Raw genomic sequence first — 17098 nt, 5'->3', positions numbered from 1 at the left:
TTCAAAGGAGCCGGTGACATGAAGCTGCTAAGAAGACGCTCAACACCATATTTGTTGATATCAGGTTGCTATGGTTACATATAGGTTGATATCAGATTATGGTTGCTAGTTGCTAGCATTGCTAGTCAGGGAACAATCTGACATCATAGACCTCCATTTGTGGGCGAGACCGACCAGCCAGGAACTCTATATATGGGCATGGTTGATTCTTAGTGACATCATAGTGATGATGAGAGCGTCAGCCGTTCGGCTTATAAAACCTGATTCAGAAAGGAATGGTTTTGCATACAGAGCCTTAACAAGCCCTCCAACGCCAACAGGAGTAACTGTTAGGTTCTTGCCATACGCCCCTGCAGCAGAAGTTTCCAGTCAATGTTGTTTTCCAACCTGACTTTATTTGAGTTTAACCATGGCAGAGGAGATCTCTCAATCCTGGTCAAACAATAAGGATGATTATGTTCTCAGTGATGTGATAGGGAGTGGTTCCTCGGCTGTGGTCCAGGCCGCGTACTGTGAGCCCAGGAAGGAGCATGTGGCCATCAAGCGCATCAACCTGGAAAGGTGTCAGACCAGCATGGAGGAGCTTCTGAGAGAGAGCCAAGCTTTGAGGCAGTGCCACCATCGAAACATCGTCCCTTACTACACCTCCTTTGTGGTTAAGGATGAGCTCTGGGTGGTGATGAAGCTACTCAAAGGTGGCTCTGTGTTTGACATCATCAAGCATACTGTGTCGCGCGGCGAACACAAGGGTGGCGTGTTGGATGAAGCCTGCATCGCCACCATCCTCAGAGAGGTGTTGGAAGGGCTTGAATACCTACACAAAAACGGACAGATTCACAGGGACCTGAAGGCCTGTAATATTCTCCTTGGCGACGATGGCTCAGTGCAAATTGCAGACTTTGGCGTGAGCGCCTTAGTGGATGGTGCAGGAGACGTGACCAGAAATGTGCGAAATACATTCGTAGGTACCCCGCACTTTATTGCCCCAGAGGTCATAGAGCAGGTACGGGGTTACAACTTCAAGGCTGACATATGGAGTTTTGGTATAACAGCCATCGAACTCGCCACCGGGACCGTGCCGTATCACACGTACTCACCTATGAAGGTGCTGCTGCTGATCCTAAAGAATGACCCTCCCTGCCTGGAGACAGGCTTAAAAGACAAGAAGGTGGTGGAGAAATACGGCAAGTCCTTCAGGGAGATGATCACCCTGTGTTTACAGAAAGACCCAGCGAATAGGCCAACTGCTTCCGAATTGTTAAAGCACAAATTCTTCACAAAGTATGCCAAGAACAATCAATACTTGGTGAAGACTCTTCTTCAGAAGGGACCGACGATGTTGGATCGATCCGAAAAGGTGCGCCGCGTACCCGGGTCCAGCGGTCGTCTCCACAAGACCGAGGACGGAGAATGGGAGTGGAGCGACCATGAGCTGGACGAGGAGAGTGAAGAGGGGAAGACGGCGGTGGCAGCTCAGCGATCACGCAGGGTGAAGGACGGACCCCAGAATTTGGAGATTTCCCTGCCTACAGTTGGCACCCTGTGTCCTCAACGATCTGTTCCAGCCCAGGAGAGCACTGTGAATGCCGAAGAGACAGGTGAAAAGGCTATACCAGCGGCCCCTGCAAATACAGCAAATCCCTCACATGGACCCCCAGCTGCACAGGACCTGATAGCATCAAGCATCAATGATGTCCCCATCAGCTTGGTGATGAAGCTGAGGGATGTGAATAAGGAACTCAGCAACATCAACTTTGATTTTGTGTCTGGCAGAGACTCAGCTAATGGGGTGGCTCAGGAGTTGGTCTCAGAAGGTCTGATTGATGGTACAGACTTGGTCATTGTTGCTGCCAATTTACAGAAGATTGTTGATGATCCTCAGCACAACAGAAGTGTTACCTTCAAACTGGCATCAGGCTTAGATGAGAACGAAATTCCTGATAATGTCAACCTTGTGGGATTCGCCAAGCTCAGCATCAGCTAGTCAGACACCCAACAACACAAACGGTTTTAGTGGTAATTATTGCCAGAATAACTAACAGTTCACAACATTGCACCAAAAAGCTAAACAGTAATCCAGATAATATACTTTATAGCACTTTTCAGAAACACGTTTACAATGTGCTTCACATCACAAACCATAACAAAACAGTGTGGGAAAGGAGAGAGAAAAAAACTACACACAAACAGTTCAATTGTCAACAGAGTAAGTCCATTGTCCAATCCTCTTATTAAACGCCATTCTATAGAAGTGAGTCTTTCAGTCTTTAGGAGAGTTTTAAAAATGGCTATTGAGGTAGCCTATCTAACTTTCCAAATAAACCAATATTAATATCAATATTAGGCCTGCACCTATGGCCTATGTCACACTTAATTTGAACCTACTATGATACTAGTCTAAGAAGGAGAATGAAACTTTTGTTTGTTTTAAAATGATTTATTTTACCAGCATCATGTTAGTATTTGCCAGACCCATGAAATGGGTAGGCCTACATAAGCAAATGTCTGTCCGGGTTTTCTATATAAAGGGTATATATGATGATGACATGATGATGACATGCCTACAAAAGGCATGATGTCATAAATGATGATGACAGACAGGGGGTCTGGCACAACCAGGTTGACCTGGTCTAGTTTATTGTACAAGTAGGTTGATCCATCTTTATGCCTGCATGAGCTGGCCAGACATCTCTAAACTTCGGTACGGAATTGTAGTGTGGGATTCTTCATCTTTTTCTTGTAGTCTTCATCAAAGTGTTCATTCTGGGCCACAGTGAAATGGTTCTTCCAGTCACCAGCCTTTCCTGGAACATCAAGGTTCATGGTGTTCTTTATTAGTATTATTTTATGTCTTGTGTGCAGGTACATAAGAGTAAAATGTACTTGCTAGTTCTAGTTCTTCACAACATTGTAACAGCAGCGTCATTAATAACGACTGGCCATCTGGCCAGTGATGTATATCGGACCAGTTACCCATATATGGAGATCCTTGTACTGTATATAGTACATCCCTTTTATGCCCATACATGGAGATCCCTGTCTCCAGCTACACAGATATGGGCTGTCTTCCTCCATATATGGGCAGTCCCATAGGAGGTCCTGTTAGATATGGGCTTAATATTGATGACATCAGGGATCTCCATATAATGGGCATAAAAGGGATTATGTTGAGTGGTTCCCATGACATCACAACATACAATATATTCCCCCCCAGAATCCCTTTTATGCCCATATACGAAGATCCGATCCCTGATGTCATCGATATATATATATATATATATATATATATATATATATCGATGACATCAGGGATCGGATCTTCATATACCGGTATGGGCATAAAAGGGATTCTGGAGAACATCCATAGGTGATGACACCTGTGATGTCACAGTGATTTGTCAAGGGAACCAACCCATAGACTGTAAAAATGTGTACACACAGAGACAAGCTGTGACATTTCTCATGGTAAACTGCGACCAATCTGACTGATATGCCCAATTGCCCATATAAGGAGATCCCTGATGTCATCAGTATTTGCCCATATATAGGCAAGCCCCCTTTTGTGCCCATATGGGCCTATGGAGGTGACTGATTTGTTTGCTGATGACATGATAACACATTTAGACAACACACTCCATATTTGGGTGTACCCGTAGCTGCACTGGGAACTTGATGGGCTGCCAGCTGGCCAGCCTGCTGAATATAGGAGGGACAATTAAAATCAGAGGAGCTCGGCTGTATCATAACTGTGGTAGAAATTAACTAATTATTATCTCCTCTTTACACTGATATCAGGGACGTGCTGGCCATTGGGAAAAGCGGGACAACTCCCGAACGGCCGGTTCATTCCCGGCCAGTCCAGGCCGGCCTTTAGGAAAAAAAAAAAAAAATGTCAGCCTTCGTTCCATTTCGGGGGCTGGGCGGCCAACAAAGTAAATCGTCACTGTCGGGCAGAAACCTCGTATCTCCAAGTTTCAAATTTGTAGATTTTTTCCCAAAGCAAAGCCCTGCTTCATCACACAAGGCTGTCGCACAAAAGTAGCGAAAACAGCAGATCTACAAGCACACAACGCCTCGCGTGCGAGGCGTTGTGTACTTGTAGATCGGCTGTTTTCACTAGTTTAAATCATTTTTAAAATGGTTTTGGACATACAAGGTTTCCACCCGACAATGACAAAATATAACTCATGTAATTGGCCCACTGGCTTGTCACTTGTCATGATCTGAAATGTCAAATCTTTGTATAGCAGCAGCGCTATAGAGAGCGATCTCTCTCTATAGCGCGCAATGAGGGCCTCTACAACTCTTTTTCCCGGGCTGAATCAGGGGCACCTTATATTTATAGCATATCGTCGTTGTCGGGTGGAAACCTTGTATGTCCAAAACTGTTCGTTTTGTATTTATCATCTATAAATTGTACTAAACTAGTGAAAACAGCAGATCTACAAGCACACAACGCCTCGCATCGCGAGGCATTGTGTGCTTGTAGATCGGCTGTTTTCACTAGTTTTGTGCGACAGTCTTGTATGATGAAGCAGCTTTACCAAAAGACGTACACATTTGAAACTTGGAGATACAAGTTTTCTGCCCGACAGTGACGATATTTTAGTGATTATGTTGCGAGGAAAACGTTGAGATAATAGCCATTTTGGTTAGAATTGACTGAAAGTTTTTCAAGTGTCCAAATTAATTCCAAATATTATCAAATGATCTCGCAACACCCACTTTGAAAACCCCTGGTCTATACTACCCTTCCTATTTTACCTCTACACTAAATAGCGTTACCAAAGGCTGATCTACAATCAGATAGATTGGCTATTTCCACCGAATGTTCACCCCAGAATAAGGAAGCTATGGTTCATGTGGTTAAACTCAAACACATGCGCACCTCAATCAGATCTTCGTAGAACATGTAGTGGAGTTTAGAGTGAGCCTGTCGTTTCTCCCACCAGCCAGTTACATGGTCATACCAAGATCCCCACACCACTGAAACCATGGAACAACAAATGAATGAACTTCTAGACAAGAAGATATTTGAAATCCATCAAAATGATCCCCCCTATAAACTGGCTGTTTCTATTACTTTTATTTCATACTCACGCTTTCCGTCCATGAATCTCTGAAGATAGCTGCTCCAGTCTCCTGGCTCTGGCTGGGTCATGTTCATGCGATCAAAGTGGAAATAGGACACTGCATTGTCTTTGGCATTACGAGCCACGTAGACAACCTATTCAAAGAAATCACTGAAATTACTCAACAGGCAAGCTTGCTAATAAATAATAATAATAACTAGACCAATTTAATCCCTCGGGGGAAATTGAGTTTTCAGCTTCTCCCAGCTGAGTGCTGCCCACAGAAGGGCGCAGCTGAGCAGGGACGTGCTGGGCCCCTGATTCAGCCCGGGAAAAAGAGTTGGAGAGGCCCTCATTGCGCGCTATAGAGAGAGATCTCTCTCCATAGCGCCAGGCGCGGTTCTAGCCCTGAGCAGTAGGGGGTGCTACAGGGAGCTTTTTGCACGCGTGCAGCGCGTGCACTCGCGCGCGCTACGAAAATTGGCGGTTTTTCGCGGATTTGAACGTGTTTTATTCGGATTTCCGCGGTTTATTTCTTTGCTAAACAATCGGGAACGGGACACTACACTTTCCCTTTGCCTCTCAGTCTCCACATGCACCAGCCAGCAAGATAGTCTATACTATACCGCAGTTTTATTAATTTATTTTTTAAGTTTTGCAGCCATTTTGCCCTATTCACCTCTCCCAGTCCCCACCCACCCCTTAGGTTAAGCTAAACAACTGATGATTTAAGTAACATTTGTCTCAGCGGACAACTTTTGACATCAAGAAAAGAGTTAGGCAAGCTGCAGCAGCAGTCAAGTGTACTCACCATTCAGAAGAATTAGATTCCAAAACCAGAAGCAACAATCAACAGCAGAGTAGCATATTTTATCCTGTTTATCCATTTTTTTGTCCCAGTTTTTGGAAAAAGATTGATGAAAACAAAGCCCCTCTCTCTTAACAACACAAACATGTTGCATGCAGTGGTCCCAGACCAGTTCACTTCCTGTTGTTGCTCATAAACCCGCCCACTCGCTTTAGGTAAATTTTGCCCCAACTGAGAGCAGGGAATCAGGTATGCAGTGAGTGAGTGACACTCGCTTTTGGATGGTTGCTGCTTTTCTAATTTATCAGCAGAGTTCACTGCTCAGATTATGCCTTAGTCAGTCATAATAACTCATTTAAAATATAACAGGTTTATACACTATTTGATTTCTTTTACATATTAACATGGTTCACTACGTTGTGGTTAAAGCAACAATATATATACACTATAATATCACCACATGTCAAATACTATACTTAAGTTAGCCATCAATCCCCTCCCCACCACTGCACTATAGTCACTAAGCTCCTCATCCCACTGCTGTTATGAGCCTAGACTAGTATCACTAGTGAGTAGAGTAGTTGAGATGTCTGTCTAAATGACATTCATCTCAGTGGTCTGTTGTATGTGTATGTGCAGATTTTGTCCGAGTTGAGGGCTTCCCAAAGAATCTTTCCATGCCTCGATGCCGCCCGGCTGGTATGTATGTATCTGTCTGTGTGTGTGTTGTGTTGTGTTGTGTGCGAGTCGTGTTGACGCTTCAAGGGACTTGAAATATTCTTCTCTGCTTTTTATTGCCTCGGGGCATGCCGACGCCTCCTGTTGTTTAGGAGTAGTACTGCACTTGGTTATCACACTTTTCTCCGTCTGACCGTCTCGTCTCTCTCCCGATTTTGCAAGCCCCGATCAGGAAAATACTGGATCCGGAAAATACTGGTGCTAGTCAGGAAAATACTGGTGCTTAAGCACCAAAAGCTTCCGCGTAGAACCGCCACTGCATAGCGCTGCTGCTACTCACAAGATTTGTCATTTCAGATCATGACAAGTGACAAGCCAGTGGGCCTCAATTACATGAGTTATATTTCGTTGTTGTCGGGTGGAAACCTTGTAGGTCCAAAACCGTTTGTTTTGTATTTATCATTTTAAAAATGATTTAAACTAGTGAAAACAGCCGATCTACAAGCACACAACGCCTCGCACCGCGAGGCGTTGTGTGCTTGTAGATCTGCTGTTTTCACTACTTTTGTGCGACAGCCTTGTTTGATGAAGCAGGGATTTGCTTTGCGAAAAAAAATTACAAATTTGAAACTTGTAGATACGAGGTTTCTGCCCGACAGTGATGATTTACTTTGTTGGCCGCCCAGCCCCCAAAATGGAACGAAGGCAGACATTTTATTTTTATTTCTTTCCTAATGGCCAGCCTGGACCGGCCGGGAATGGCCAGCTGAGGGAGCAGTTAGTTGTCTTGATTTGACAGGGCTCGAACAAACTCTGGGACCAACTGCTCCCAGGAAAAAGGAAGAGCAATGTAATTTAATAGTTCAACTGTGACTGTGTTAACAAAGACATGCAAAGAAAAAACACTGAACCGATGATTGATGTGTGTGGATATACATGCGTGTCCAAGATTCAATAACTCCCTTACTACTTCCTCTGTGTATTTGATTAGATTGTACTGCATGTCAAAGTAATGGAGTTATAAGTTGATTTAAAAATGTGTATTACATATATCGTCACTGTCGGGCAGAAACCATTTTTTTTTTTTATTATTAAGTAAAGCCCTGCTTCATCATACAAGACTGTCGCACAAAACTAGTGAAAATAGCAGATCTACAAGCACACAACACCTCACGGTGCGAGGTGTAATGTGCTTGTAGATCGGCTATTTTCACTATTTTAAATCGTTTTTAAAACGATAAATACAAAACGAACGGTTTTGGACATACAAGGTTTCCACCCGACAACGACAATACGTTATGCTCCTACCCTGCAGCCTTGCTCCCAGAAGGACTTTGGCACCAACTGGACTGGAAGATGGGTTTTGATGAGGCGAGGAGAGGTGGTCAGTTTATCTGCCAGTTCTGTCCCTGTATGGAGGAATAAAAGGTGAGCTCTGCAGGATGCTGTCAGCGGGAGTTTTACATCAACAACTTTAATATTACATTTATTTATTTTCTGTTTGCAATGTAACATATCGTCACTGTCGGCTCGTACCTCGTTTCAAATGTGTACATTTATTCGCAAAGTAAAGCACTGCTTCATCATGCAAGGCCATCGCACAAAAGTAGTGAAAACAGCTGATCTACAAGCACTTGTAGATCGGCTGTTTTCACTAGTTTAAATCATTTTAAAAATGATAAATACAAAACAAACGGTTTTGGACATACAAGGTTTCCACCCGACAACGACGATATGTCTGAAGGTATGCTGTGTCTTGTTTTATCCGAGAACCGTGACAAGACACTCAAAGAAATGTTTTTAATGATTGATCGTAACTGGATCATACTCTATGCCAATTTCCAAACAAATTACCTTTAATGAACTTTAGAATGAATGTTTAGAAGTTAATGATACTGGTTGACCATGTATTGAAAGTGTAACATAATAATGCTACAAAGAACGTTATACCTTCAGACATTTATGAGGATGAACTTACAACTAATAAAAACTCCAACCAAAGAGAAGCATGAATGCGTTTATATTATGATAATGGAATTGAAGCAAGGCACTATCATTTTGCAGCATGCAGATAGTGAGACGGGGGTTCATGATCAAACCTGGAGGATAAGGAGGATACATGACCTCCAGGAAAGGTACTCTGTCATAGATAGGGATGGACGTCTGACGCTCTAAATTTGTTTGGCCAAAATACAGAAGGTCTAGAATATAAGAGACCCATGTGGTGCCTGGGAGACAAGAGAGAGAAATAGAGAGTGAGAGAGAGTCACTGCACAGAGAGAGAGAAGGGTGACAATAATCCTTAAATCCTGAGTCATCGCAAACATGATCCTTTTCATCTGAAAACTCGGAGTATCTCACTTTCACACACTCGCCTGCTTTAGGATATGTCGCAATGAGGATGTCATCTGGTCTGGCCTGAAAGTTTTCAACATTCTCCCAGTTGTCTGTGAAATAGTTGATCATAGAGACTCCACGAAAGTCAAATAACTTTGGTCGAGGACGTGCCTCCTTCTAAAACACAAACATGACATAATGACCAGAACAATAATGAGAGGTCTAAATGAGCATTTTTTTCTAATAGAAGAAAATGAATGTTTGGGAAGTGGGCTTTTCATTGTCTCGTTAACCCATTTAGGCCTATAATTATTGAATGCTTTAACCAGTGAAAAATAGCAGATATACAACCTCACAGCGCGGCACTCGGTGCCGTGCTGCGAGCTTGGAGATCTGCTATTTTTGAAAAAGTCGTGAAAATGTGGGCAAATCTTTGAATATATGTATTTTCAAAGCGACCGTTTCTAACTCAAATTTTGCTTCTGGGTGGTCCCTGGAACTAAATATTTTGAGATGCGGGTCCATGGCCAAATAAATATCATTTTGGGGGTCCTTCACATGAAAAGGTTTGAGAACCACTGACATAGTAGTCTCTCAAGAACAGACTAACTGAGCTTCATTTAAGTGAAAAGGACCTTTTCTTTGACGATGGCTAGGTTTTACAAAAAGACTTAGAAGGATTCAAAAGACACTTATAGAATCGGGTCATTTTTCAAAAATAGCAGATCTACAAGCTCGTGAGCTTGCAGATCTGCTATTTTTCAATAGTTAAAGCATAAAATAATGATACACTATTATTATGTGTACCCATTCTAAATGGGTGTTAAGGCAGAGAGCATTCTGATAAAGTGTAAATTAATGTGAACAAGCACGTATGGCATAGATTCAAGGAACATTCAAGGAAAGGCAATTTTTTTTTTTTGTAGCACATGCACCAAGGCAATTCAAAATGCATTACACAAGACATAAAATTCATTATAGCCTTAAAAAAACAGAGAAATGAAATAAAATACCATTGTACTCTATCAGCAATAAACCTGTCCTTGTTAGCAGTATTGCATTGCATAGAAACAGTACTTAGTATTCTTTCTTCAATAACTCCTTGCAAAACTAACAGACTAGGCAAAGACAATTGCGCAAAATAGATAACATTAGTAACATACTACCTTGTCCACGGCAAGTGACATGCTGACAATTCAGTAATGTTTCCTTGTATCTGAAGTGATTTCCTTCTCTGTTCTCTGCCACCACTCTCTCATGTCTGGCTGTACCACATTCTTTTCCTTCTTGTCATGTTATTATTGTATTATCTCTCTGTGCCTCGTGTCACTCTTGGCTGTGGTTTCAGTGCCAATTATTGTGTAGAAGCCCACCTCCCTCGCCTTTCTCACATCAAGGTTCAACTTTTATTCATCAGAAGCACATTCGCTGTAGTGTCCATGCAGGTGCAGGACAAACAAGAGATCACCATAAATAAAATAACAAATTCATAACCATCAAAACTTCCAAACACATTTTTACCTCTGTGTCTGTGCTTGCGTGCTATATACCACAGGTGTGTCTGTCTGTCTGTCTGTCTGTCTTTTCAAGAAGATGCTGTTACTCTGATGTTCAACAACCCCAGATGACAGATGTGTGCAAGAGTTTTTTCACTCACTGAAATCTGGATATATATATTTTTTTAAGATTTGTTTTGGGGCTTTTATGCCTTTATTGAATAGGACAGTAGACTGACAGGAAATTGGAGGAGAGACGGGGAGTGACAAAGGTCGTCCGGATCGGGAATCGAACCGGCGACGCCGTCAGGCATCAATACCTATGTGGCAATGCCTAGGTGGTATGCGCCCGGACCAGTACAGGCCAGCGGGAGCCCCAGAAATCTGGATTTTTTACTGTTTGTTATTCTGTGCTCTTTTTGTTCATGCACAGCAAAATCTGAAACAGATGTCCAGATTTCCAGATGTTGCTGTGCATGTGTATACTTATCTTCACTTTCAAACTGGTCTCTCCATTTTGGGTACGGTATGTCATTATAGGCAACATCTTTCAAAAGGTTAATAAAAAATGATTTTGAAAATAGCAGACCTATACTGTACATTACAAGCTCACAATGCATTATGAGCTATTCGTCACAACAAAGTAAAGACCACCATTTGGGAGATGGGAGGAAATTGAGTCATGCATTGTATGATGAGAAACACATGGCTCCTTCTGAGTGTCTGTGAGGGTGTAGCCTGTATACTTTCTGGAGGAGCCTAGACTTAGCCCCATTCCCCATAAAGTATATGCTAGGGCATTCACCAAATATTCGAATATTCGAATATCAAAGTCACTATTCGACATTGTTCACCGAAATCGAATATTCGCTCATTATTTGTTGTATTGTTTTGTCTTTAAAAATACTGTATATATATTTCTTCATGGTTTATAACGCTTGGCTATAGGAAGTCATAAGAACCCTGACAAGCACTTGGAATTGTAGGTATTACATTTAATGTGACTCGGTTCCACAGATAAATATTGTGAAAATAGCTGATCTACATGCTCACAACGCCTGAGCATGTACATCGGCTATTTTCACAATGTTCGCCTCTTGCTTACTTAATATTTGACAGTTTGGCCAGTCCTGTCGAATATTCGACTATTCGAATACTTTGAGGTCGAATAATTAGAATACTAAAAATTGCTATTCCTGAATGCCCTAGTATATGCACTTGATCTCGATTCTGGTCCATACGTGCCATGCTTACCAATATAGGGATCAGTCCCTGTATTGGGGGGATTTGGAAACAGAAAGGAGGAATGATGGTGTATATCTCACCTGTTCTTTAGGTCAGTGGTTGTCAAAACCTTTCATGTCAAGGACACCCAAATTGATATTTATTTGGCCGCGGACCTCCATCTGAAGACAGGGACTACTACCATACAGGATTTGTGTTGTTAACGTGTTACAAAAATTGTTTTAATTGATTTAAATTTTAAATAAAGCATCTGCTATTTTCAAATATCCAATTTATATATTGGGTTAAAGTGATTCAACTGATTTTGATATTATTTTTAACACATTTTGTTGGGGACCCACTGGACTAGGTGGTTCTACAATGGTTCTCAACCTTCTTTCCTTGGAGCAGAGTATGTAAGCTTGTAGATTTCCAAGCTTGTAGATTTTAGGGGACATCACCATCCACCAGTCTCCACATATGGGCATATTGACGCATGTTTGTGATGCCACATACGTGACACTCGCCTCTCCATATATGGGCATAGTGACGTCCACCATCCAGGAATGTTTATGTTTATCTATGTGGATCATGGAAGGGTGTGGCTCTAATGTGGATCTCAGACTTCAGTCTCTGTTGTGACATATCAGTCAGCTATGACATCAGACGTCTATGACATGTCTATGGCATAGACGTCTGATGTCATAGCCAAATTTGGGCAATATTTCAGCCAATCACAACCCCATTGACTTAATTATAAAAGTTACTGTAGATATATTTCAAGCAATAACTGTAGCTACACCACCAGTCTCAACATGGCGAACCATCTTCGCTTCGTTGCTCGGACTGTGATGGTTCAAGAAGGCAACGTTGATGCAGCTTACAAGGCTTTGACCAGGGCGCTGGCCCACGACGGGATCATCGAAACAGTGAAGCGCAGGCGTTATTATGAAAAGCCTTGCCAAGAGAGGAGGCGGAAAAACTACGAGAACTGCAAACGCATCTACCACACCGACATGGCCAGAAAGATCTCATTTATCTCCAGGACACACAGACAAGATGCCTGGGTGGGTTGCTAGTGACTTGGACATGAGAGGATATGAATTAATCCTGCCATTATAGGGCCAGAAGGATGGAAGACCCTAAAAATGAATGCACCATACAGTGAACACTGGAGGAGAAGAAAATGAGAAAAAGTATACCTCAACGGACAAAATGGGAAGATTTGCATTGCATCATAATACGTTCTTTCTGTTGGTTATTTTTCGAGTCACGTATTGTGGCATGAACAATGCTTGTATGTGGAGAGCAGAGCAGAACATTGTGTGTCTTATTATATTGTTGGTGATTATGATATTATTACTCAACTATAAGTTTCACTGTGTGTGTGTGTGTGTGTGTGTATTAGTACGGATTCCCATGTATGGAGATCTGTGTGTATTAGCCACTTTTTATCAGTACGGATCTCCATGTATGGAGATCAGCGCTCATACACATAAAGTAACTGACGTCACAGACAGAACCCACTGAGCACGCCGTCTAAAAGTGGTCTAATAGTCGTATAGATTTGAAAGTTTTTTAGTTGTCTAAACTTAGACTAGACGACTAATAGACGTCTAATAGTCATCTAAATATAGACGGTCTACATTTAGACGACTATTAGACATCTATTAGTCGTCTAGTCTAAGTTTAGACAACTAAAAAACGTTCAAATCTATACGACTATTAGACCACTTTTAGACGGCGTGCTCAGTGGGAACGACCATATAAGGAGCTATGCACGTGTGTGGTGTTTGCACCACTCACTTTCCACAGGTGTGATTTTAAGTTTTATAAATTATTGAAACAAGAAGACGGTTAAATCCTTTCACTCAACATCTGAAGTCGAACATATCTACATGATCCTGGGGAAAGACTAAAGAATAAATAATAAAAAAGGCCCTCACATCTAGAGTTTGGACGTCTATGTCACAGCGGCAATCCGACAGATGGGCCTCCTTTTCCACATGCACAAATCAGCGTTGTTAGGCAACGGTTTCGGTTGTGTCTGGCATCATGTTACGTTTCTGTTGTCCACCATACACCAGTCTCCATATATGGGCATGTTTGTGAATTTAAGGACGATTATGCGACCTAGTGGTTCCCAAACTGGAGGTTGATTTTGGCTGGTCCCCAGATGTTTAGTTTAATGTGCAACATTATTTTCTCACTCAACAGTAAACAAACCAACAGTATGGATACAGGGTATCCGCACATTTCTAAAGAAGTGACAGTTTAATGACTTTTAAGACCATTTTAATAGGCCTACCAAATTGGCAAATTATACATAAGAAAGAGTCAAACTATAGAATTCCATTCCAAGTGCAGGGTGGGGGCTTTCCAGTTCAAATATGATTATTTTGTGGGGGCTCCCCATTTCAAATATGATTATTATATATGCCAGGGACCCCATAACAGAAGAAATGTGTTTAAAATGTTCAGTGCTGCACTGTATCTTTAAGATTTGCCCTCTGACGTAGCCGGAAGTCCATGAGTTGAAAGGGCTGCGTGATCTGAGCAAATATAGAACTTCCGGTGTTAGAAGAAGAAAATATAAGGCTTCCGGTTTGATTCATTCGCCTTCAAAATAAAAGGCTCGTAATTAATGCCATTGAAAAACGTTGAATTTGCTAATTTTATGCTAATTAAAATATATTAGGCATTTGAACAAAGCCATATAACAAAAAATATGTTTGTGTAAAAAAAAAGTTTTATTAATAAAAAATATATCTAAATAGATACATTTATATATATATATTTTGTTATTAAAACGTTATTTTTACACAGAAACATAATTATCGTTGTATAGCTTCAATTAAATGCTTAATCTATATTTTTAATGTGTATATCATATACAAATTAATCGTTTTTCAATGGCGTTAGAGGCACTCTTATTCTGAAGAGATCGACACCGGATGTCCTATATTTCATGACACTAAATTTGTTCACAGAACACAGCCCTCCCTCCCCCTCATTTCGATAACAAACAGAATCTCTGTGGATTCATTCAGCAACAGCATCTCTCTTCTCTTGACGAATCGACAATCGAGCTGATCCAGTCATCTCAGATAACAAGTAGGCTATATCTATCTGCTGCGTGCCGCGCAGCACACTGTCTTTTCAACCACTCTCTCCGTTAGCTCTGGTCCATAGCGTAGAACTCCACTAACGTATGGACCAGAGCAGCTCTGGCAGAGCTATCTCTCCGTCCGTGTGTTACTGCCACACGTTATAACTTTATAACTCTTCTAGAGAATTATTTTGAAGACGTTTCACCTCTCTACCAGACCAGAGTTATAACGCGAGGTAGCCATAAATTATAACTTCCAGGAGAGGGCGCTAATATTTGGACGTTACATAACGTCCGAATATTAGCGCCCTCTCCTGGAAGTTATAATTTATGGCTAAACGCGAGGAGAGGGGGAGGACCACTGGTTGAGGCCGTTTGGTCCTTACTGCTCCACACATAGTCTAGTAATTCTAGGAAAAAAATCCACTCGGGTTGGAAAAAATTGTGTTATTTAGTTTCTCAACTGATTCTGACAGGAAATTAGGTCTACTAGCCAGGATAAAAAATCTACCATAATCTGCTCACTGCAAATACCCACAGTGGCCAAATCAAGTTGAGCTCCCATCGACTTTCTATACAGGAGGAAAATACCCAGAAAAAAAATCTGCTTTAAGTAGGATGTGAGGGGTCTAATTAGGGGTTTGTCATGATGCTGAATCCATTGCAAGCATTTGTTTTGCACAAAAAAAATTAATTGGGCTAAAAATGGCCCCTGATGAATGTTTTTTGTGCAAAACAAATGCTTGCAATGGATTCAGCATCATGACAAACCCCTAGTTTAGACCCCTCACATCCAGATTTTTTTCTGGGTATTTTCCTCCTGTATAGAAAGTCGATGGGAGCCCAACTTGATTTGGCCACTGTGGGTATTTGCAGTGAGCAGATTATGGTAGATTTTTTATCCTGGCTAGTAGACCTAATTTCCTGTCAGAATCAGTTGAAAAAACTAAATAACACAATTTTTTCCAACCTCAGCTTTATTTTTACTGGACTAACATGCACAAAACTGTTCTCTATCTATTCGGAAACTCCTGGGGATGTGTCAGTCCATATTTATATTATTGTCTTGGAATCTCATCGCTTTTCCTTGTTTACCACAATTTTTGGTCGCACATGTCACGTGACGTCACACGTGTGCGTGAGCGTGTATGTGTGTGTGAGAGAGAGAACTTGCATATTTCTGCAAAATGCATTATGTTTTCACAAAGGATGCCTTCTCTTGGTTCTTTAAACTAGAAGTTCTCAAACTTTGTCATAAGGACCCTCAAAATAATATGTACTTGACTGCAGACCCCCATCTGAAAATATTTTGTGTAAAAAGTAGCCTACACGTTTTTTTGAAAATATCAGATGCAGATCTACCAGCAACTATAGCTGTATAGTTGAGAGGTAATTGCATTCACAACATTGTTATCTTCTTCATCAACTGCATCATCTGCTTCATCTGATAGTGTTAGAGTGGTTAAACTGATTCTAATGCTGATTGTGATTTTATGTAATCTATCATTTTGCTGGGGACCCAGGCCAGGACCCCACTTTGAGAACCACTGCTTTAAACCATTGCATGGTTAAAACATGGACATCATCTAAAGTTTTCATATAATCATACGCATATTCAAATTCCGAAAAATTAAAAAGTAACTTTTCAAGATTAAAATTCAAACGAAGATCTACGAGCTCAAAATGCATCGCATCACAGTGTGTTTTGAGCTTGTAGATCGTCTCTTCGCTACTTTTGTGTCACACTGTAGTGACTACAATGGAGAAAAAAAAGTTGGCTGTTATGGCCGGTTTGCCATTGGCATTAACATGCATTGACGACGCCTGTTTTTCCTTTTCCCAAAATTTTATCTGTTTATTAGCGTTTTGAGGTAAATGCCGGAGATCCGGGCTATGAGATGTTCGTCGCCATGGTTACACCCCCGCAAGCTATGAGATCTGGAGCTGGCCACGAAGCAGGGACTACAGGCATGGACAGGACAACATAGTTTTCACTTTCAATCGCACTCACTTAACTTTTAGAACTACTCCTAAAACACATCCCTCCTCCTGAAACGGACATCACTGCCCTTTCGCACAAGCAATGACCAGCCTACACGCAGCTACAGCAGAAAAAGGTACTCATTTAACTGCTTAGATTTGTGTGTGTGTGTGTGTGTGTGTGTGTGTGTGTGTGCGTGTGCGTGTGTGCTTGCGTGCGTGCGTGATTACAGTACGTCGCAAAATTATGAAATATGAATTAATTCATCATACAGGACAGCTGTGTTGCCAGATTTTGCAAGAGAAATAATCAACAAGGTCTAATATATATGCCCAAAAAGAAGTGACTATTAGGCTACATGAGCACTATTAAACCTATGCATCGGGCAGATCT

General features: G+C 41.5%; 2 protein-coding genes across 2 annotated transcripts; one reads left to right on the top strand and one right to left on the bottom strand.

Annotated features, from left to right (window-relative positions):
- Positions 1-409: 409 nt before the first annotated feature.
- Positions 410-1984, top strand: LOC308291421 (serine/threonine-protein kinase OSR1-like; the record flags this gene model as incomplete). Its single annotated transcript, XM_080733430.1, has 1 exon — positions 410-1984. The coding sequence occupies one exon, from the start codon at positions 410-412 to the stop codon at positions 1982-1984; it is 1575 nt and encodes a 524-aa protein (XP_080589556.1).
- Positions 1985-2691: 707 nt separating this feature from the next.
- On the bottom strand, positions 2692-10082 carry LOC308291056 (cytosolic sulfotransferase 3-like; the record flags this gene model as incomplete). The annotated part of the gene is made up of 8 exons (XM_080732972.1): positions 2692-2804; positions 3651-3693; positions 4889-4986; positions 5101-5227; positions 7867-7967; positions 8658-8786; positions 8928-9072; positions 10062-10082. 8 exons carry the CDS (start codon positions 10080-10082, stop codon positions 2692-2694), a joined length of 777 nt encoding a protein of 258 aa, XP_080589098.1.
- Positions 10083-17098: the final 7016 nt, after the last annotated feature.

Source organism: Nannobrachium achirus (genome assembly GCF_963921795.1).
Source record: "Nannobrachium achirus genome assembly, chromosome: 9".
Lineage (NCBI taxonomy): Eukaryota > Metazoa > Chordata > Actinopteri > Myctophiformes > Myctophidae > Nannobrachium > Nannobrachium achirus.
Note: the sequence above shows the minus strand (reverse complement) of the source record. Positions and strands in the feature narration are given on the sequence as shown.